The following is a 23886-nucleotide window of genomic DNA, read 5'->3' as shown; positions in this document are numbered from 1 at the left end:
GTATAATTCTTCCCTTCCTGTTTTTACATTTTGTTCCTGTAAACTATTTGCATTATATGCCCCTCTCTTTCTTTCTGTCTGTCTCTCTCTCAACACCCACAAGTCCTTCCGAGACTTTCATAACCTGTTCAGCTAGTCCTGAGTACAACATCACCTCATTACCCATTGCATCAAGAGAGCTGCCAGCAACCATGGACAAAGAGCCCCACACTGTGTCCCACTCCCCACCACCCCTTAATCCTACAGGTGTGATGACAGGCACCTGGCCAGCATCCCACTCCCCCATTGCCGTACCTCGGATGGTGGGCAGGGCTTCAACGTACGACTGAGGTCCCGTTCTTCCATCCAGGTGTGAATCCACAAACTGGCAGTGGTCCTCACCCCTTCCCCAGCTATCCCCAATGCTGTAGAAGGTGTCTGAAGGGTGATACAGACAGATTGACTCAGCATTACTTTTGTTTGGGATGCTCTTTACCACCGGGAAAATAGATGTGAGAGAAAACAGGAGAAGTATTACAGTGACAAATACAGTATTACAATGAACAAAGGGTCTTTGGAAAGAGGGAGAATCCTACCTTCACAGTACAGAAGGGAAATGATGGAAGTGAAACAGGTTACAGCTCAGTATGGAGTAGTCCCTGTTTTGCAAGCCCGTGGATACTGCACCACAAGTGACATATGGAGGGAATTTCAACTGGACCAGTCATGTGAATATATTATAAGAAAGTAAAAAAATGCTCTATGTGTCAATACCATTAGTTAGATTGCAGTTTCAAATGAAAATGAAAAAGTGTGGAGCTCTCTTTCTCTAACAGATGGGGTGGGATTTCTTACCACATATTCAAACACTCTTTAAACTATGCCAATGCACTGCAATAAGAATAACACACTAGTGCAGTCTGAAAAGCCATTGAGATAACCCCAGCACCCCAGATCAACAGCGTGCAAAGTTTTATTCATTATCTCTCAGCAAACACACCCATATAAGAGCTTAGGAGTACTCTTAGGAGTACTGCTCACCTAGACAGTGTAATACCAGTCTTTCCTTCACTGTCACCCACTTTGATCTGCCTTGGCAATCTCCAGGGAATATTTTTCTGTCCAACTGCATGCAGCCGGGACTCACCTCCCCATGAAGCAAGCACGGGAATTCCCAGGGAGACATGGCGAGAGCACTTGGTTTTCACAATACAAAGCACATTGCTTTCTCAGGATATAAACACACTCAGACTTTCCAAGAGAAACTTCCTCCTGTCCTCTGTCTGCAGAGCTCTAATTGAAAGCTAATGCCCAGGGCATGAGTGCAAAACAAAAGCAGGGCAGCTCAGCTATCACATCAGACCTTCTCAAGAGAAGGACTCCCAGATAGCCATCTCACAAATCTTTCTCAGATGAGGTGAAGAAAGCGAGAAGATGGAGATGAAAGTAATCATATATCGACAAATTAATCTTGGTGCCTACCTTTCAGGTCATCACTGAGGTAAATCTTGTACCTTAAGGAGTTGCAAAGAACCACTCCTACAAATTTACGGTACCAAGTTCGTTTCACGTACTGCTTGCCACTGCAGTCTGAATAGGTGGGGTCATATTTAAAAGTGAATGGGATCCAGATAGGCTCACCACCTTGAGAAAAAAAAAAAAATTAACATTAAGGACAGACTTCAGCATTTCATTCTGAGTTTTGCTGAGGCTAACATCTGAAAATACATTTTACAAGAGATGCTGCAGCAGATTAATGCATGACTTTTCTGTACCCAGAAACACTACTTCAGGAACAAATATTATTAAAGAAAATTGAAACGCAAGGGACTTGACTAAATCCCTTCCAGGCAGTAGACAATAATAACCTAAGATGGTTAAAAAATATGATCTCATGTACTGAACCACAGTTTTAAGTAAACAGTCTCACTGTTTTTTAGTAAGACATCCTCTCTACCTTGTGATACTCCGTCTCTTTTCTCAACAAAGCCTGATCTTAAGTCTGTCTAACTACAGTCACTTGGATTTTAATATTAAGTACAAAACCCTTTTGCTAAAGAACAGATATCAAGAATTTTGTGGTGAGTAACAGCCTGTGATATGAAGTAAATTCTACCCTTGGTATTTAGTTAAAAAAAAGTACTTTTCTGTTTTGTTTTCCCACATTACATCAAAACAGATGAGTTTCCAATAACGGACAAGCGAGATCATTCCAGCGGAGCTCTGTCCAAAGCATTGCCGCAGAGCAGACTGCTTAACTGTATCACGAAAGGCTAAATATTCCTCCTGGCTTACCTAAACGCTTGATTTATGCTAACCAAGACAACACAATTTCTTTTGAAATTGCTGTTGTAATAGCATACATAGAATTACAAAAAAAGCTTCCAGTATGATAATTGGTATTTTTCTCTCTTTTTGAGCTACAGTTTAAAGCCCTGATTTTACTCTGCTCTTTTGAGGTGGTTTAGAAATGAGATTGGAAGCTTTTTCTGTTAGTCATTCCTCACCGCCCTCACTAGGCACATGGACCAAATCCTGCAAGCACTTGAATGTGAGAAGCAATCACTGATCAGCAATCCTCAAAACTCCATCCTGTGTGGACACAAACATACCTAGACTGGGTTTACACAATTAGTCACACAGTGAAAGGATTGCAGGGTTATGGACATAGCTTTCTCTTTAGAATAAAATGATACGCTATCTGTTTCTTGAATGCAGTTTTATTGCTGTGAATAGTCTGCTTTTATTCATCACTTTTGCCCACCTCCAAGAATTCTGAAGGATAAACTTAGCATGTCCTCTAAGAGCTGCTCTGAATATTCAGAAGCTCTTCATTTCCACAGGTTCACAGAGCTCGGCCACCTCCTTTTGATCTATCTTATCTCTACTACTGCAGTCACACAAAAATATTTTCTCTTTCTCCAGTCAAAGTAGAAAATACAAGTGCAAAAGCCACCATCTTCCAACACCTCCTTTCCATGAATGGACGCACAAAGTAATTGACAGCAAAAATCCTGAAGGTGACCAGGGACACGGGAAGGCTGCTGCTCTCAGAGGCCTGGCCTCCCACATCGACTGCCAGAGACGTTGTGTGCTCTGCAATATCTGTGCATCATCAGAGACCTCTGAGAGGGTGCAGAAAAAGCAGACTAACAAGAACAATAAAACACAGAAGGGAGGGAGACACTGGACATTGTTTTCATAAACCATGTAGTCCAAGAGCCCCAGAACCAACCACTTGAACTGCTTAGGAAAGTTGACAGAGCGTAATAACCATGAGGTCTTTTTTCCTGCATGTCTTCCGAGAGCACCTGCTGCCTGGGGCTACCCTACCAATGTACAAGTCAATAAGGTTGGCCCCAGCACAAGGAAATAAGCTCTTCTGTTTAGAGGCTGAACTGGTGTATTGCAAATTGGAATGCGAAGCAAGCCCAACAGCTTCGTGGCATATCATTCAGGTCAGTAAAAAATCCTTGAATTTATTAGTATTTATAAGTTCATCAGCACAGAGGAGCATAACAGAAGCTAGAGTCAGGAAAACTTGATTCTGCTGTTCAAACTACGTTCAGGTGACTGATGGACACACATACTGACGCAATATAGTTTAATGCTTGTTACTAAGCAATTAAAGCTGTGGTACAAGGCAAAAGATGGGCCAAAATCAAGTGCTTTTTAAAACATATCTTTAAGAGATTTCTTTTCAAAGACCAGAATAAGGGGTCCCAAGACAGAAAATGCTTTGTGAATTGGCACAATGAATTACTGCCGGTGCCTGCTTAAAACTGTAACTCGAACTGCATGTTCATATGCTTCTAACACCTATACTGTAACTGGTTTGCACAGGGTCTATGCACTTCACGAAAGAAACAGAAGAGTAAGACTTACCAGGTGGTCTGACAATGAGGAGAGGATTGTCTAGAAGAATGAAACAAATAAAAAATTCAATATTTTGTTCCAAACCCTGTTTTATTTTATGAAACATACACTGTTTCATACTCAAGAGAGTGTCAGTGGCAGAGTAACTGCCCTTAGCTGTGTTATAAATGTGGGATTTACATGTCTCATCAATTCGCAGAGCTAATGAGTGTTTGTTATTCTGCTCTTTTTCTCAGTTGATGAAACTTGCCACAGGATTGTATATTTATTCTGATACTGTAAAAACTCTACTGCGATTAGTACCGAAGTTCAAAGCCAGCTTTGAAACAGATTTCCTCTTCTCAGCAGGTCATCAGAGCAGGGGGACAGTTTCACTGTACGCTTCTGAATATATAGTGTTAAGTTACACCTGCAGGCCTACCTTCCAAAGCAAAATGTAACCTACCTTATGTATGCAAGTCTCGGTCTCAGACATCCACCACGTTCAGCGCAGTTTTTTAGTGCTATTTATAAATATATGAAATTTATAATTTTTACTCTTTTTGTCATAGCATTGGAATTTTTGAGAAGCCTCCTAGGCAGTGCAATGAGCACTGTCTGCTATCTCAGGAGCTTCAGCTTCTTTGAAATACTCTCTTTTTCACGAATTGACGGAAGAGTACAACAGTTTTCTGTTCTCTTCAGTGCTACCAGAGTTAAGGTTGAACGTTTTCAAGGAACTGCTTGATCCTATGATGGATTCTTTATTGAATATTCCCATCAGATGAAACTTTTCAGTTGCACCAGAAGAGGACTCTGAACTAGCAGTTTCTATTTCTTCGGACCTATTCCGTCACTGGATGGTCCAACACCATCTGGCTTTCGATTTAGCAACTGCTTTTGTACTTCTGTACAAAGCTGGAAAGTCACCTTTGGCCACATGACAAATGAAAGATCGGTGCTGCAAATAAAATTTCTCATTTGGTGGATTTAACCTGTTAAATAAAGCTCACAAGGTAGCTGATTTTGGATGGAAAAACTAGGCATTCAAACCCATATACCGGCAGCCAGCTAATCAGCAAAACTCCCTGCAAGATTCAGCATAGAATCACAGAATAGTTTAGGTTGGAAAAGACTTTTAAGATCATTGAGTTCAAATGTTAAGCCAGCACTGCCAAGTCCCCCACTAAACCGTGTCACTAAGCACCACATCTACACATCTTTTAAACACCTCCAGGGATGGGTACCAAAATGCTTAATAATCCTTTCAGTGAAGGAATTTTTCCTAATATCCAACCTAAACCTCTCCTGGTGCAACTTAAGGTCATTTCCTCTCATTCTGTCGCTTGTTACTTAGGAGAACAGACAGACCCCCACCTTGCTACAGTCTCCTTTCAGGTAGTTGTAGAGAGTGATAAGGTCACCCCTCAGCCTCCTTTTCTCCAGGTGAAACAAGCCCAGTTCTGTCAGCTGCTCCTCATAAGACCTGTTTCCTTCACCAGCTTTGTTGTCCTACTCCGAACAAGCTCCTGCACCTCAATGTCCTTCTCGAAGTGAGGGGCCCAAAACTGAACACAGTATTCCCCAGTGCTGAGTGCAGAGGGATAATCATCTCCCTACTCCTGCTAGCCACACTACTGCTGATACAAGTCTAGATGCCGTTGGTCTTCTTGGCCACTGGGAACACAGCTGTATTTGTCCAATGTTAAATATTATGCTTGGACTTACACTTAAGTTTCTTACTCCTTTAAAAATATCTAAATCTGTTATGCAGGACCATCTACTTATCTTGTATTTTTGTCTCCTTTCTGTGAAGACTTCTATTTCTTAATGGAACTTCTGAAGCAAGCACTACAGGGTGAAGTCAAATGATCAAAGACAGAGACTGCATAAAATCCATATCATTAAAAGGACAAACTTTGCAAGACAACAGACCCTTTGGTCAAGTAAAGCCTGAAAACTGTCCTTTTCTATTCAGTGGAGACATTAGCCTCTGGCTTAATGGAAGGAGAAGAAATGGATAAGAATAGCTCAATTAACATACTATTTTTAGAAGGGGGTGTTGCTTTTGAATGCCTTTTAGCCCTGTGAAAGAGCAGCATGCCTTGTCAAAGAAAGAACGGAGAACTTTACCCATCTGATGGAACATTGTTTCCTATATTTCTTCCAGAGACAACCGCTCCCAACTGTTCAGCTGTGCTGTTCACAATTAGGAAGTTAATTTACTAAATGTTTGGTCAATCTGTCAAAGGTACTAAACTTCTCACTGCTTCTGTATTGTTGAACATTAGTAGGCTTTTGTATTTTAAATTCAACTTCCTGTTCCCCTGAAGCTTGCTTTAATGGCACTTCATTTTCATAGTGGCATTACTGAAAACAAATAATTAACCTATGTAAAAAAAATCTCAAAGCAGCAAGCTCAGAATAATCATCACCATTATTCCCCTGCTGGTCTCGGTCATTGCCCTGCCGTATCTCCAATTAGGAATTCAGATTTGAGATGAAAATAAAAAGCAAAGCATACCAGACTCGGTGATAAATGAAACTGAAGAGCTAACAGGTCCATAACCAAAGGGATTCTTTGCTTGGACTTTAAAGTAATACCTGAAACAAAAAGAGAGGGAAAAGTAAGATTAAAACATTAATTCTACTGCAATGGCTAAAACATAAATAATACTAAAACAGAGTGAGAATCAAGCCAGCAGAATTCCACTGAGCTCAGGCATCCTTTGCATTAAATGGAGTTGGATACTGGGCCAGGGTACGAGCTGTCTGTTACAGACAATCTTCTTCTTTTTCCAATTGCTCCCATGCCCAATCATTTATTTATCATACCCCGTCCAGAAACATTCACTTTACACAAAATAACCAATACCAACAGACTAAAAGAAAAAGTTGCAAGGAAATGGAATTCTGGTATCGAGAACAGTTTTAAACCAGATCAACCCCTACGAAAGCAGCGGTGTAAACTGCAAATTAAAGCTGGATCAGATGTATGTGAGATCAGAAGCTAAGCTTTTGACCTTTCTGTGAAAACTCTAGTAGCATTAAGATCACAATACTTGAGTAACATGAGAAAGCTTCTCATACTGCCTTATTGAATCCCCCGAATCATTTAAATCACATGCTTAATTCAAAGCACATGACTTGCCACTAGAGCTCCATTCTTTCCTTGACAGAAGCAAAATTATCCTCACACTTAGAGAAGAGTATGTGTAAGCACATTCTTAGTTCATTTCCAAATACAATGATTTTTATTTGATGCCTACCCCGACATTTTTCTCCCAGATTAATGCTTTCTTCTTTGCCTTTTATCTTTGTACCCAGTCCAACAGAAAACAATTAGAATGGAAGGTAACTGTAAAAATTTCCAGCATAGAATTTTTAAAGTGCCTGAGTTTAGGTTTCCCTGTCTTGCCTGCTTGCTCGATTTCATTCTTGTAAAGAAATCAACAACAAAAATATTACTGCACCTCTGTAATATCCACATAGTATTTGTATCTTGATTTAGCGTCTCAGCCAAAAGCAGACATCTCCAAAAGCTCCACATATGACCCACATAACAGGGCGAGTGCTTACTTGCGGGGATAGTTGCCACTGAGCAGTGGATTGATTACCTTCCATGGCAGTGCCCACCTGAGTGGTAGGCCAGATGCTCCTCAGCTGGTGGAAGTGAGCCCGCCCCACTAAAAACAGCAGGCTGCTCTTAGTGGCAAAGCTATTCCCATCTTGCACAGAAACCTGCTAGTGCTGCTCCACTTGCGTGGCCCACGCTGGGCTGGGACGGTGGGTTCATAGCACAGACGTTCTGACATCCCTGGAAGCTATTGCCGCCTGGTGCAGTTTATACACCAAGTGTGGACAACACTCACATTAAAAACTTCACTCTCCTTTCTTCCCTTCTGTCCACAAGAGGTGACAGTAGCCCTTGCAACATCAGAGTGTAATGCAGTTAATACCACATAAGACGCTCCTGCTTTACAGCCTACCAGGCAGCAGGAAAATTCAACACAATCTTGTTGCGGGAACTCGGCTGGTTTTAGTCTGCCACTCAATTGTTACCACGTGCAGTTTCCTGTACCATCAGATATATCTGTTCCTCAAGGACTTAGCCACAGAGCAGGGCCTGGAGGTCATTCCTGAAAGGATCCTCCCTGGCCTAAGCACCAGCTTAAACTCTACACAATGACAAACCAGAGGGGACGTGGTTGAACCAGTCCTTTGGCAAACCTGAAAATCTTTTTTCATTAAAATGAGTCATTTTTTTCATGCAAAGTGAACTGCTTCACCTCAAAATCAAACTGATCTCTATGAAAAGGCTGAAAAGTTTTGCAAGTAATATCCACTTCTTCAGCAGAAGGGTGAATATCGGGTTTTGCTGCGAAGCAAGTCAGTTATCTCCAGGGTATGTGCATCTTGTTCACTCCATAAAAGTCACAGGCAGGTCCTCTGTGTGAGATCAACGGGGAAGCTACCTGAATTGAAATATGCCAGGCTTTACCCGTGGCACAAGCTTTACCGCGTATTGTGCCAGACCTGGAGCATACACATAGTCAGACCCTCTGTGGGACACATTCCCACTCCTGCACAGGAGTCGTGTCCTCTGTCCCTGCTGTGTTCCCAGCTACCCCAGAAACTGGCTCCACTCCTGCTTTTTGCAGCCAGTTCTGCCTATAACTAATGACTATGTGATGCTCACAAATGACTCACAGCTTTCTCTTAAAAGACACACACACTGTGGCAAAAAGAAACCACACTAAATTGGGAAATTTAGCAAGGTTGTGCTTTTTGCTCATGCCTAGAACAATTCTCTCGCTGGCAGAAATACTTGCCCATGGTTTTAACCATTGACCTTGATTTCTTGACCACAGCTTCTGAATGTTTAGCATGGCTGGACAAAGAGGAGCGGGGAGGCAAAAAGCCTCCTGTGTGCTCCTCTAGTCCTGGCCACCCAAGGAGAGCACAGCAGCTGGAGCTCTACTTTAATCCCTTGAGTTACCAATGCTCTTACGAGAGGTCTGCATCCATCCACCTTCAACTGTTGGCACCTTTCCACCCGGATCAGGGCAGGGGCTGATGGCACGAGGCTGACCATAGGGATGGGCCACAGGGCAGAGATTCCTCATGTTGGTTCCTCATGCTACACCACAGCACCAAGCTGTACTGACAGAGCTCAGTGCTTGATGGAACTATTCCAGAAGAGTAGGAAAAAAATGTTTTCCAGCCCACATTTTTTCGATAATGCTTTAAAGCATAGTGGAAACATCTGTATGGATGCCTGACCTCCCACTGCTTCTGTAAGTAGACACCACCTCTGCAACACAGTGGCACCTTCTGAGCAACCCTTCCAATGTACTTAATATGTGTGCATTAACACTAGCTTCAAAACATGCCCGTGAGATACCTAAGTGCAATGATCCATACCTGAAATAGGAAAGAGCAGCCCAAGATCCTTGTGCATCTATTTAAGTGGGGGAAACTATGCTGGTTTGTATCTAATGTTTAATGCAGGAACTGATTACCTACGCAATCAGGGCAACTCTGCATTCATGTGTCCTGCTACATACATAGAAGCCTGTCTGGGACACATGTTTGTTCAAGCTGCCTGCCTGACTGGAAAAAAACAGCAATGAAGTTATGAGTACATTTTTCTTCACTAAACTGGAAAATTAGTTCCTAAGCCCTTGAATACACAAAAAGCCTCTACTCATGCCAGAAAGAGAGCCAGCTCTCATGACTTCCTGAGCTGCGACTTAAGCATAGATGATGCCACGATTGCTGTATTAAGAATCTCAATAAAATAATGCAGTCAGGATATATTTCTTTCTCAGACATAGCAAATAAAAAAGAACCTGCCAAAGCGTTTCTAGATCCAGGCACCTGACATTTTCATTAGTCAGAATCCTTCAACAGATGAATTTGTCAGGAAATCTCAAATCAGTATAAGTCACCTTCATCACATGAAAACAAAATTGTAATATATAAGTTGATTGTGATTACACTTTGCTTAGTCAGAATTGTAATGAATTGTTTCCAGTAGGCACAGAAGAATCACAACTACAGCAGATGCAATACTATTTCTTGTTCATTCTCAATGCAGACAAGAAAAAATCTTTTCCCCCTAAGAATAAACCTTCTTCGATATTTTATATACCACATCTATTGACATGTCAAGAAAGGACATAGTAAATTGTAACAGGGCAATGGATATATAACATTTTTATTCATTTGGATAATATGACTAATCGTATCACCATACCTGCCACTTGGAGCAAAATGATTTTATGATTTAATGCAAGGTGTCTCCATTCTGTTGCAATTAAATAGCTGGCACTCACAGCCACAAAGTGAGAAAATCACTCAGCATGTTAATCAGGGAGGCAGCTGTGTTTAAAAACATCAGCTCTAAAATTCTTTTTCCAGCCTCTCCAAAGGCATGCCTGCATGGACACCCAGCCCCACGTCCCATCCAGTGACACACTGAGATGGCAGGATGCAGCTGTGGGACACCAGCTGTGGGACACATAGCACCATGACCACATGCCAGCCACAGGGATGGCGGGATGGCTGCTGCTGGACCTCTGTCAGCCCTGGGTGAGAGCCAGGGTGGATGTGCAGAGAGTACATGCAAAACATGCAGATGTTGTCCACGGGAGAGGAACAGGCCTGCCTGACCCAGTGTCTGAGAGAGAGAGACATGCACTGCCCGGGAAGGGGAGGGGATGAGCCAACGTGACCGCACCCCACAGACCCACCAGCCAGCAGGATCAGTGGATGAGGGGAAAAAGAGGCAGGGAAGGTGTTGGGAAGGACAGGCCGGTTTCCTCCCACAAGTATGTGGAGAGGAAGAGAGACTGAAACACTCCTCCTACAACTGCACCATCCCTCAAGAAGAAAAACAAGTAAATCTGTTGCCTGCAGATTCACAGGCTAGTGCAGCGTCTCCCTCCATCAAACATGAGATAGTAGAACAGAGCTGGAAGAAGAGCTTCCTCCACAGCTGGTGTGAGGTGGCTATGTGACACGCACATCTACTGCTTGCACAGGACAAGGGTTTCCTTGACATCTTACCTCCTTTGTGCTGCTCTGGTGATACTCAGCAGCCAGCCGTGGCTGATGCAGGTTTCTGGGCATAACCGCAGTTTTGCTTCAACAGAGATACAAAAGGAGACAGAGGTTTTCTGTGCATCTGGCCCCCAGAGCAGGCTCTGTCTGCAGTTGTAAACCCTGAGTTAACGTTTGAGAACTTCCTATGAAATGCTCTCTGCAACAGTGGAATTGGTAGTAGGCACTGTGGGATCAATATGTTCCTGAAGGGAACAAAAATCAAGTGGACAGGGAAGAAGATTTGATGAGACATGGAGATACAGTGCTGAAGGATGGTGTTTTAAATCACAAGACTACCTAGCCACTCCCATCAGACACTGTCACAGTTTTCTTGCAAAATGGCAGGAAAAAGCCTAACCATACTCAAGCAGGAGATTGAAGTGTTTATGATGGCGATTATAATGTTTGAGACTGCAGGAGACTGGATTTAGTGGTTGAGCAGATGCTGACCAGCCCTTTGCAACAGTATTCTGTGATGGCTGAGAACTAAGGTTAAGGAAGGAACATTGTCAAGACTGCTGTTTTTAAGATTTCATAAGGTTTAAAGTAACGTTGATATTTACATTCACATGTCAGGAGGAAGGAGCTCCTGTGCCAACTGAAGCTGACCAGAGTTTTGCTAATGGAAAAACTTCCACTTCTCAAATGGAGGTTAGATCAGGCCTTGGAAGAAAACTCATGACACGGGCTAAACACAGACTTCCGTTTTGTTTGTAAAACCTAAACACTAGACAGATGTTTTCCAGGGTATGTTGACAGCCTCAAATCTTCTCTGGGACTGACTTCTGCCAAGATGCCCACCCATTTCTGATACACTGCACATACCTCGAGACTGCACCACCAGTGAGACACCCAGCAGTTAATAGCATCTGCAATCAGTAAATCTGACTTAATTGGAGATTTCTCACAAAATGCACTAACAAGGCAAACACAAAATTTTCAGACTAACTTCAGATCTCATGCCATATTTTCTTAGTTAGGCATAAGGTCTTTTCCCAGTGGTTAGGGAGTTATTTTTAAGACAAAAAATATGCAACCAATTCAGTCTGTGGATTTGGACAATGTAAATGATTCTGGCTGATACACACAATTTCTCTGTTGTAAAGAACCCTCCTTTTCCACCACAGACCCTACATGAAGCTTTTATTGCCTCCATAGAGCATACAACAGAGGTCAATGGTTTACACCATTCTTCAGTAAAATGCTGGAGAAATAACATGCTTGAAACAAACAGCACTTGCTTGAGCCTCCCTATTTTAAAACAGAGCCTTAACAGAGCCTTAATATTTAACATGGGAGTTACTAAGTTCATTGAGATGCATGAACCTATAACCTTGCTGTTCCTATAAACTCCATTCAAATACAGCCAAATTGTGACCTTCTGAAACCTGGATTTAACGTACATCTCAGCAGATGTATCACAGGTTGGCAGCTCAATTACCACCAATTCCCCTCCACCAAGCGTGGCTGCGACAGTGGCTGCCAGGTTTCTGCGACCTTTCACTGCAGCCGCTCTTTCTGGTGACCTGCAGCCCTTGAGATGTTGGGCACGAGAAGCAGAGAGCTATCGCTGGCCTTCAACACTGTTCTTGGGAAAGCAGGAGAGAGACACTTGACTGAAAGACAGCGAAGAGTGAAGGAGCTGCAGCTGGATGGTGGAAATGGCAGAGAAGGAGAAGCCAAGCCAAGGGAAGCTGAGGCATACAGGCAATGCCTCCTTGGCCTGTGTGGGGGACAAAGTGAGAGCAGAGGAACAAGAACTGGTGAAGAGGAAAAGGGATGGGGATGTGCAGGAGTCTGGGATGTGGAGGCAGGAACTGGACTAGCAGCAGGAGGAGAGAGGTTTAGGGAAAGGGAGTCCTCAAGTCATAAAGACATGAACATACAAAGACAGGAGGATCTACACCTGCTTCCCTCACTATCTAGGAACAAAGTTTAGGAGGCCTCAGACCTCTTCTATCTTGTTATAAAAGCTGAAACCCAGAGGTAAACTGTGCCACAACCTCCCTCTATATGTTTGTAACAATGATGATTTTGTAAGGAGGGTACTAACAGAGGCAGAGCACACAGTTGCAGCTCTCTGCTGTGCAAGTCCTGTTGCTTTAACACACCATGAACCATTCTAAAGGACTTGCACTGCGGTCTAGATTATTAATCTTCAGAATAGGTTGCTTTTTTTTACATCGTGAATATTTAAGAAAAAAAGAACAGTGTCACTGACAGCATTGTAGAAAGAACAGGATAAGATGGCACAAACTCCTTCCCGTAACCCCTTATTTCTGGTTTTTTTATCTCTCCAGGTGTCCTGTGTGTGCTTATCCTGCCTCTCCATCACCTTTTGCTTGCTAAATTCCTGTGTCTTTGATGCTGCAGGTGTCCTCCGGTGGCGTATCAGTGGTGCAGCTGCCTAAGGAACTGCTGCTGAAGTTGCTCCAGTGCTGGCTCTCCCAGAGATGCCATGTCCTCTGAACTCTTTGACTGGAGGGAAATCCCTGGGTAGGAGACAGGGGAGCAGCACCTCCTTCTTAATACATACTGTGATTTCTTACTGCTTGGGCCAGCAGGAGCAGCTGCAGGGGCAAGGTGTGTGCGTCTATGCTAAAGTCAGGACTTTGTGGAGCAGCACCGTAATGTGGTCAGAAGATATATGCTCGCTTATATTTGAGACCCAAATGCCACACAGCACTGACTTTTAATAATTTATTCGTTTTATCTTATTTCATTATTTAATCTTAGATGAAGGCCGTGCTTCAAACAATTCTCTGTTTTCTAGGTTGAGGTTCTCAATCAACTGCTTTTAACCCACAGAACCTTCCCTTCATCTACACATCATCTTGGAAAGAAAAGATATTTTACATGACACTGTTTCTCTCTTCTGTGTTGCCCTGACACAAACCCTATGTGCCTGTCCTAGGAGTGGACGCTCCGATCCGTAGCTCGTCACCAGCTGAGGCATGCTAGTCCCAGTCCATGATCGCAGTGCATCTCCCCTGTTACCAAATACGTGAGCAACACCTGCCACCAGTGTCTAAGAGACCGTAACCATCAGCACTTAAGGAGCAATCACCAAACCCAAGGCAGCACAAGAAGTATTTCAGACTCAGAATATGACAGACACTGAATATCTGTCAAAAGAAATAATTTTAATGTAGTCCCTTTACAGCCATTTACTTCCCACCCAATTGTCATGACTCATTCTAATACCATGCCAAGCATGCATTCTTGTTCCGCCATTTCAGTGAGATTTTTTGAAAGATAAAGACCTAAAGCTCCTGCAAAACCAATTTCTGAGCAACTGCCACAACCTCATATACACCACCAAGTCTTCTCTTCCATCACAACTCATGTGAACAGCCAGTAAAACCAGAGCAGAGAGTGACACCTCTCCCCACCAGCCCTTAGGTATCAAACTCAGGCCACACCAGTGTGAGGGAATGACCGCATCACATCACACCAAGGGTGTAATTTACTATCCTCACCCCACCAATATTTGATTCAGTTATGAATAAGACTAGAAAATGCATTTTTAAAATAAGATTTTCTCTGTTACTGATACATACGTTTATATACACAAACATATATGCATGCATACATAGTCATCTGCTCCAGTGTTAATATGGTAAAGATATCATGTAAGTAGATGTGTGGTTTAAAAACAAATTTGCTGTCAAACAGAATAAGTAAAATCTAGATCAGATGTAAACGTTTATACTGAGGCCAAGAAAAACTATTTAAATTCTCAAAATTTGTTTTACTTCCCTAACAGAAGTGAAAGAGAGGATCAAATTCTCACCGTGTGTTGGGTTTCAGGTTCTCAATCGGCAAATGAGAAGTCCCTGCAGTCCTGGTTGACCACTTATTCTTTAAAAAGTCATCATAGGACGCACTGTAAACCAGATAGCCTGTAAACAGGAAAGACAAATAGTTATGAGGGTTCTAAATAAATTTAAAATAATTATATCCTTAGCTGTCATGGGAGATTTTATGGATTAGAAGGAATGGAAGCATCTTTGAACATGAAAGTGATTCAGTGCCTAACTCTCCTGGAAAACCCCAGGCTACAAGAATTTCCTCTCATTAGCTAATATTGATGGAGCTTTACATCGGAGAATGGTACCCAGGAGTGAATTCCTATTTTAAACACAGTGAAAGCAAAAGCTGACAGAGGCAACCCATTCACTGTTCTAAGTGATACACCGTGCACAAAGTAGTATAGTTAGAAACACATTCTAAAATATTTTGGCTATTTACTCCAGTGTTTTTCCAGCAAATTTTGAGATTCGTTCTTGAAGTCATTTGGACTTCTCTCTGGCTCTCAAAAGGTCTAAAGACATTAAAGGAGATCTAATTTAGTACTTACGTTTAATATATTCCCCTCCCCCAAACTTCGCTTACCAGAATGATATTTGAGTAAAATTTCAGTAAAACAAGGAAAGCATAGCCTGGCCTGCACATTAGAAGACTGCCAAGGCATACACCCCTCTACAAGCAGACCACTCCTGAGGCCATGCTCGCCAAGCAGGACCCAGACCAGCTCCAGCCATACAGTCACCTTTGCTTGGAGCGAAGTGGACTGTGAAAGCTGCTCCAAAGGCAGGCTTGAGAAGTGCCTGCGGGGGAACTGAGGGCACCAACTGAGGGCAGAAGTGCTCAGCTGAGCAAAGTGCTGTCACAGCTACCATCCAGGTGAGAAGCAGTGCCTTCAGAACCACTGGCACAAAATCATGTCCAAAATCTTCAGATATCTGGACCAACGTGATGGGCTGGTTGGTCTGGCACTGACGGACAACAAGGGATCTTTCTTGCTCCTCAGAAATAGTTTATCTCCCTCAGAAAATTGCAGAAGATTGGAATTTCATGAGCCGTTGGCTCTGTTTAAGGTAAAAATGGTCATTTAAGGAAATTTTCCCCTTTCTCCCTTCTCCACTACTCAGTCAGGGGAGTACCTGTTACCATGTCTCCTTGAGCAGGTTTGGCCCAGTCCACAATGACAAAGGAGTGACAGCCTTCGACTGCCACAACAGTGATATTGTGAGGGGCTTTCAGGGGACGCAGATCTTTCTCTCTGAGGTCATTAGGGATGATTTCATGGAGGCTCTCCACTTGGAAGTGCTCAAGGGCTTCTGTCAAGGAGCAGGGAGCTGCTGGATCTTTATTGAGATATGTCACATAAGGAGCTGAAAGAGACAGGGAAGGGTGGCATTTAGTTAGGAGTTCGTAGGTACCACAGAGTAGGACACAGGCTGGCAATTTCCTGAAAAGAAGAGAGTCAAGTTTTGTGATGGATTTTTAAATTCCTCACCTTCCAGCTGGGAGATGGTTCACTGCTGCCAACAAAGCATGGCTTGCACTCAATTTGATGGATGAGCAGGGAATGGGATGCCAATATTCAGGTCTACCCCACGCTCACAACTCTACCAATTTATGCAAAGACAGAAGGATTGTCTTTGCTACGAGAAGCAGAAGAGGTCCTGACTGTAGGACCTCCAGCTGCTCTGCAAGGTGGGGTGAAAACGTCACCTAAACTCTCTGCCTTTCCACACATGGGAACAAACCCCTGCCAGGGCTTTAGATCATCTAAGGCTTTAGTGGTTGGTTCTTACACAAATGTCCTGAAGATGGAGTGAAACAATAGAGGGAAGAAGAAGAGTAATTCCAAGATGAAGTCTGAACAGGTTAAGCGAAGGGGTGACCAGGAGTCATGATACCCTACATTCCAGGCATGTGCTCCAAACCCGTAACTTCTATTTTTAAAAGCTTTATACTGCCTGGAATTGCATTTCAGGAAAAGATTAAACCATCTTTTTAATGCCTTAAAAGTCACCGTAACATTCAAAGTAAGGACTATAAAACTTGCTTTGGAAATGTTTATTCAGTTGCAATAATACAATTCATTGAAATGGTAATATTATTTCCCTAGTGCCTTGAAATGTTCATAAACTAACATTTCTTGGTTTATCTTATTGGATTTCATGCCCTAAAGGGATTTTTTCCAGATCTCGCAATGAAGTTAATTTTAGCCTCTCCAGCTAAATGAATCAAGAAGCACTGTCAGTAAGAGAGACGAATAGAAACATCATGAAATTGTTTGGACAGGAAAACTGAAGATGCACTGGAAAAAGTCTTGACATACATAAAAATAATCTTTTACTCCAGCAGCAGAACTCCACTCTAAGCCACATGAAGCTTCTGGATATTAGAAGGGAAGGGAAGACATGAGTCAAAGTTGACTCTCTGAATCCCCTGAGCTCCCATCTGAAATGCCAGGTGAGCTAGCAGCTGACCTGGACTCAGTTCAAATTCCAGACGTTTGTAAAGAGCTGCAGGGAGTCACAAGTCTGGGGTGGAGGCTGGAATGCAGTGCCGCGCCACCTCCAAATTCCTCTGGTCTGGCCCCCAGCTGCTTCTCAGACAAAGAAGCAGAGCAGCAACCCCTACCTACACACTTGAATGGCTCGTGTACGGGAGCCAGCCTCACAGCTCATGTCAGTGTATTTGAGGTTCCTTCACCAAGTTCCTTCTACAGAGCAAAGACAGAAGTAGTGAAATCAAATTAATCTCTATTGTTTTACTTTTTGGAAAGTTCCTATCTAAAATACCATTCATTCCTTGACTTGGAACCACACCTTTGACATACGTGCTTCTGCAAGGTGGGTTCATGGGTCAGTGGAAAAGAATGAGGTCCCCCAGAGGAAGACTCACACCTACATGGATACTTGCACTGATTGAACTACTGGTGTGAACTTAAAATGATGCAGTTGAGCTGAACTGAGCACCAGAGCAGAAGCTCTTGCTCTCTTACTGACTTCAGCTAAACTGAACATAATGCAGAATACAAAGGACAGCACTTACACTGAAAGAGTAAAAAGAAGTTCGCATCACTTCAGCAAAACTGGTGTGGGTCCACATGTAGACGTGCAAGCATTGAAGCTATGAACAAAGTACTGCTCTGGGTTTGCAGATGGTGGTCCTTAACAAGGACCACACACTGGTCTGTTGGACGTATTTGCACAATGGTCTCAGCTTAAGGTCTTGCTAGAACAAGAATTCTTGGCAGCACAAGTAGTAAGCTACATAAATCAAAGGACATCCTTACCAGTGAACCGCTTCTTCCCAGCAATATCATATTCTGACACAGGACCGGTGCCAACAACACTAGTCTCTGGATAGACAACTTCCGATTCTGTTGTAGAAGTAGTGGCTGTGGTGACAGTGGTGGTGGTTGGTGGCAAAGTGCTCTCAAAAAACTCGTAGTCTTCAGAGGAAACATAAGATGAAACTGTTAGCTTGCTTCATGTTATTTTGGTTTAACTACGAGAATGGGAACATTTCTGTCACTAGCTACAGTGCCAAAGGAGTACCATGCAACCTGCCCTAGCTGCTACACGCTCCTTACAGGCCTCTAAGTCAGGGTTAGTCACACCTCAGCCCTGCAAGGGTTTCTAGCCAACTGGTGGGCAAATCTTTGCCTTAGAATACTCCTACTGTTGTAGGTGATTCAGACTTCGCTCACACAGGTCAAAAGGATGCCAATAAACATTCTTATAGCAATATCCTGAATGCCCATCATCTGCCACCTCCTCTCAAACCCCCAAGAGAAGACAGCACAGTGACTGAATCCCTGCCACAGCCTCAGGTGCCAAAGGAAAGCAATAAGGGAGTGAAAAAATGGCATTTTAAGAAAACTAGAAAACTCTGTACTATTATTCTAAAATGCTAGAGCTGGTTCATACTGCTCTTAAACTTTTCTGCAACTTAAGAGGCGTGGAGTCTTGTCATTCACAGTCCCATTAAGGCCATGAGGGAAAGCAAACTGGCCCACTTATATCTCCTGATATTCAGTCCTCCTTGATATTCAGTCTATTAAATCCAGTCCTCTTTGAAAAGCTACTGCGCTACCAGACTAACAGGTAAAATGAAGGGAAGGGAGCATTTGGCATCCCTGCAGGATTTGTCCTCATACAGGCTGTGGGGCTTGGCTCATGGCTTTGAGCGTATTGTGCTTAAACTGCTAAAGCATTTGTTTTCTGCAGGTGACCAGCACCTAAGCGGAGACCTGGCGAAAGACCTGCACACTGAGGACATTCCACTTTCCTGGGGATGTAAGGAACATGGGATGTAGAACTTGTGCATTTTTTAGTTCATCCTCTACTCCTCACACCCTAAATGTTGGCCTCAGTATGAAATAATCAGAATAAAAAGCACAAAAGTCTACGATATCTTCCTCTCAGATGCTGTACTCTTTTCAAATGCTTGTCTGGTGGTGGTGGTTTTACTTAAGATTCCAGCACTGCATTGACAAAGAAAAAGCTTTTATTATTCCAAAGCCATAAATTCTACTAAAATGCTTTCGAGTTTAACAGAGGTCTGTACTCCTCTGCTTTAATATGTAGGGGTAGGAGCAGGAATCTGGGGATTAAAAGGAGCAGAACATCAGAAGTCACTGGTGTCAGGAAGTGAATGCTAGTTCCAGTAACTGAGCATTTACTGATATGCAAACTTATAATTAAATGCTGGGACTTGAGGCTTCCTCTTCAGCTAAGTGTTGTGCTCTGGATTATAATATCAAGATGGCATGAATATAATTCCGCAAAAATCTTTTCCTCTTCTCCTTTTATCTGATTTCAAATCTCTTTGATTTAAATTCCACATTAATTCAGCAGATTAATTATTTTACATGTAGGTGATCTCATTCAGTATGAGCATGTTTTATAGTCTAAATGCAAACTATACATTAAATAAAAGTGACAAAAAAAAAACCCTATTCACAGTGCTACAGAGTGTTAAAAGCTCACTAAGGTATTTCAAGTTTTCAGGGCTATTTGGATTTTCTATCTTAGAAGAGTTCATTGGCTTTGACTGGCCTGGAGTTAGAAGTTGTAGTGGAGAAAGTAAATCTAGGATTGAAGTGGTGACTGTATGACCCAGCTCTGAAGGTAAGTTATTTCCACAGTAAATTCCTGTTAGATTGCAGGACCAATGAAAAGGGACTTTAATGTCCAGAAACATCTGCCTTTGCACCCTTGCTCCTCACACTCCAGAACTCTGAAAAGCTTTTCCAGGTCCTATTCACCAATCTGCCCCCTCAAACCCAGTTCTAAAGAAAGAAGACAGGGAAGAAAACAACCCCAACACATGCCACGTGCAATAGACTTTTACAGCTAAACGATACCATCATCGTATATCGCATATGCCTCTGGAGTTGCTGTCACATCTGAATCCAGTCCTGAGAACGTGTCTATTGAAGGAGAAAGAAAAAAATGCTGTAAGAATTCAATGGTCTCATCTCTACGCTCATGGTAAAAATACTGCCGGAATAAAGATTAAAATAAAAATCTTCAGCAGTTGATTTGTAAAGAAATAAGATAAATACCTAGTTTCCAGATAGCACAGTGACAGTTCACTCTGCATATTTAGAATAACAGATGAGTAGCTAACTGCAATAGCCAGCAGTTTTGCTGGGGCAAAATGGGTTCAGGTCTGCCACTCAAAATCAAGAGTAACACACCTTCCAGAGCTCTGTCCCAGACCCCAGCAGCTCTGGAGCAAAGGCAGGCCACCAGCAACCACATAACGCTCAGGTCAGAATTTGACAATATCTTATAGTCTCAAGAGCAGCAAACATGAGAAATTATATAAAAAACACCGAAATTATATAAAACCCAAGCAATTCAAACACACTGAAAACTTCTATTCAAATATTTTTGCAGAGGAACAAACATCAAACACACACAGCCATGACATTTATAGACTATGTCTACGCTAGCAAGTAATGCAGCCCAAAAGGAATGGGTTTGTGGAATAAAGTAACTCCTGGATTTTCTGGGGTGTTACTTTGCACTAGCTCTAGTTGATCCTCTGGACTGAATGTCCATTACAGGTTTGGGCACATAAATGTCATCCTGAAGCACTGCTTCTGCTTTAGTTTCATCCAATAGGAATTCAGTTTGTTTTGAAGAAGAGAAGATGATTGTGAAGTGCACATCAAAACACTCTCCTGATCCACCTCAAAAAACAATGTCAATGCACCCATAGACTTCCCAAATGCCTATCCCTGCACATCATCACAATATCTCTGTAGGTCATGTATCCAGCACCAGATACATCAACCATCAAGTACTTCATCTTGTGAATCCTGTCGGCTTCCCTGTATGCTCTGAGAAATGCATTTCTCCACACGTTATTCAGGGAAGCCAAAGAGCACACAAAGCTCACATTAGCCATGAAAAGCAATGCAAACAAAGCAAAAACTTTGTGCTGCAAGCCGGTGCAGGTACAACCAGAAGTCTTCAATGAAATGCTGGGGCTAGGGAGAGGCCGTTGTGTGAACAAAGGCAAGAGAAACACAGCTTTGACCGCAGGATATTACACAGAAACTGGTAATGTAACAATTGATATCAAAGCAACAATGTTATTTTTACTAAGCCAGAAATAGGAACAATGCAAAATTTTATCTGCAGTGTCAAATAGTTATCCAATACAATCTGAACGGTACTTTTTCATTTTGCAGAGTTTTTTTATTTAGAACCAACAATTATTGTACAAGACTGATTTATTTCTGCCATAAAAATTTCATTTAAATACACAGTAGTGATTTTAATGCCAAAATAAGCTTTGGAAACACAGGAAATGGGTTAATTCTTGTCAGACTTTCACATAGCAATTTTCTCATGGTAGACTTCTGCAGCCATTCTTCAGGAGATCCTGTGCTTGGAAGTCACTTGGCTTCTCTGTGGGTAGTCAGGGACAAGGCAGATCCTTTGTTGAATTCTGCAGATTTTCTCACCACAGTTGGCCAGCATCAGCTGATGTGTGCACTTACCTTTGACTACATCAAAGTAAACATGATGCTCAGCTATGCAAAAATCTGAAGCCATTCATGGGCAGATTTCAACTCATTCATGACTACCAGCTAGTCAGCCTTTGGTATACATACAATCCAGCAAAACCAAATTTTAATTTCTATTTTTGTACTAGTTCCGTCTCTTCTGCTTCACTGTCTGTGCCTCTTTAGCATTAGCTGTGGCATGGCGATGATAGGGGTACTTTCCAAAAGACCTCTCACTTTGTAATGTTCTGTAGGTACGCCAGCTGCAGTTCTCCAGCTTGCTCCATCACCTTTCACCACAGCTCTTCAGTAAACCCTGTCTGTACCAACTGAGGCTAAATCTTGCTCTGACCACTTGCCATACATAGTCTTTTGACACCTGTAAGGTCAGCAGACTGCTCAACCATCACTTGATCTTATCACATGCAACATACGGTTAAGACACCACCTTTTTTTCCCTGTTGAGTTCGTGAAAAAAGTTTAGCTGATTTCACTGACAAATCACTCTTGTGTGGCCAAACTCCTTCTTGAAAGTTAAGGACTGCTGAATCTAGTGAAATGTTGACAATAAATTCTGCTGGGTAGAGCAAAAACCCTGCCAGAGAGTAAGTGAATTTGCCAAGGCTTAAATGGAATGTTTGGCGCTGGGTTTTGGAGCTCGCAGCCCTCGCCTGTTTGTGAGTAAAGCACTTTGCAACAAGTATCGAGTTTTGGCAGAAAAAGTTCTTCAATAAATTATCCGGAGTATTTTCCAGACTTGGATTAAATGGAAAGACGACATAAATATAGGATTTGGAAATGCTCAAGAGAAAACTGCATTAAATGTTTTGATAATTCAAGTAGTAATTGTTTAATCCTCTGGAAACAGACACTGCACTTGTTAAACAAAGACAGCCATCGTTAAATAAATAACACAGAGATGCATTTTGTAGATCTAGCTTCTGGAGTCTATACTCAGATCAACCCCAGCCGTATTTCATGAACTCTTACTGTTCTTACAATGTATTTTCAAAAGAGGTGCTTCAGGTATCAAATAGCACAGGCCAAAGAGCGGAAACATTACAGTATATAAGCAACATTTAAGGTAAGCAAAAGGAGCTGGTGGGAGTGGAAAGGACTCTAACTCTACCAGAACTTACGGTCCCCTTTAGGCAGCTTTGAAAACACCAGGGCAATCATGTATGACAATATTTGTAACACTTTTGTAAATTTAATTAATAACAATGAAAGCACCAAAGGAAAAAACAAAAATCATCAAAGAAATATTTAACAATGATGGTCATTCTTACATATGTTCATGCGTGCAAACATCCGTGCATATGTACATACACAAGCACACGTCTATAAATACACACTGTCAAACACGGGGCTGTTAGACAAATATTAACACTATAAATCATTGTAATTCCACCTGTACAAGGTACTAACATCTGACTCATCACTTAGCCAGGGCAGCTAGTAAGGGAAATTTCAGATTTCTGTTTCTGAGATCCTGTCCAAAGACGCCATCCTTAGACTCACCGTGAGTTGCTGAAGCCACATCTTTCCATATCTCTGCACTCTTCAAAGTGACAGTTCAGCCTCCGAGGCCATGGTTACATGACCTGCTTGTAAGTCTACTTTAGCTTCAGAGATACAGGCGTATGGGAGAAAGGTAATGGGGTTTCATTAGCCCTTAAAACTGGCTGCTTCAGTTGTCAGATGTCTGACAGCCAACCTGTTGTTTAGGTTATGGCCATGCTGCTACTGTCCATTTGTAGACTGAATTGGGCATTACTTGCCAATGGAAAGGATAAGGACTACCATGATGTTCCCTGATCTGGTTTTGCAAAATAAGCAGCAAACTGGTTTGTAATGCAACATTCAGGTGATGAAAGGGTAAAATGTGGTAGTAACAGGCTCAACGCCCAAAGAATCTAGTGAATTTACATTTGTTTACTTTGGATTTCAGTTTGGCACCACATCCTAAGCTTGTACAACTGCAACAGGGAAATGATGACATGCACCAACACTGTTTTATGGTTTCAGACGAGAAAGAAATCAGTGTACAATTCTCTGCCTTATCTGTGCAGAGCCAGGGCTGTCTTTCTCCAGCTTCATTTGTGCTGTGGTACATT

General features: G+C 42.3%; 1 protein-coding gene across 1 annotated transcript in view; it reads right to left on the bottom strand.

Moving 5' to 3' along the window:
• Positions 1-23886, bottom strand: part of FNDC1 (fibronectin type III domain containing 1) — a 43383-nt gene that overhangs the window by 1623 nt on the left and 17874 nt on the right. Inside the window, exons 11-18 of the mRNA XM_010137700.1 lie at positions 20114-20179; positions 18038-18196; positions 15888-16118; positions 14735-14843; positions 6359-6438; positions 3865-3894; positions 1462-1623; positions 295-417 (exon numbers count right to left, since the gene is read on the bottom strand). Of these exons, the coding sequence (XP_010136002.1) occupies positions 295-417; positions 1462-1623; positions 3865-3894; positions 6359-6438; positions 14735-14843; positions 15888-16118; positions 18038-18196; positions 20114-20179 (960 nt within the window). The remainder of the gene's footprint in view (positions 1-294; positions 418-1461; positions 1624-3864; positions 3895-6358; positions 6439-14734; positions 14844-15887; positions 16119-18037; positions 18197-20113; positions 20180-23886) is intronic.

This window comes from Buceros rhinoceros, unplaced genomic scaffold, assembly GCF_000710305.1.
Source record: "Buceros rhinoceros silvestris isolate BGI_N320 unplaced genomic scaffold, ASM71030v1 scaffold18420, whole genome shotgun sequence".
NCBI lineage: Eukaryota > Metazoa > Chordata > Aves > Bucerotiformes > Bucerotidae > Buceros > Buceros rhinoceros.
This window is presented reverse-complemented; position numbering and strand designations above follow the sequence as displayed.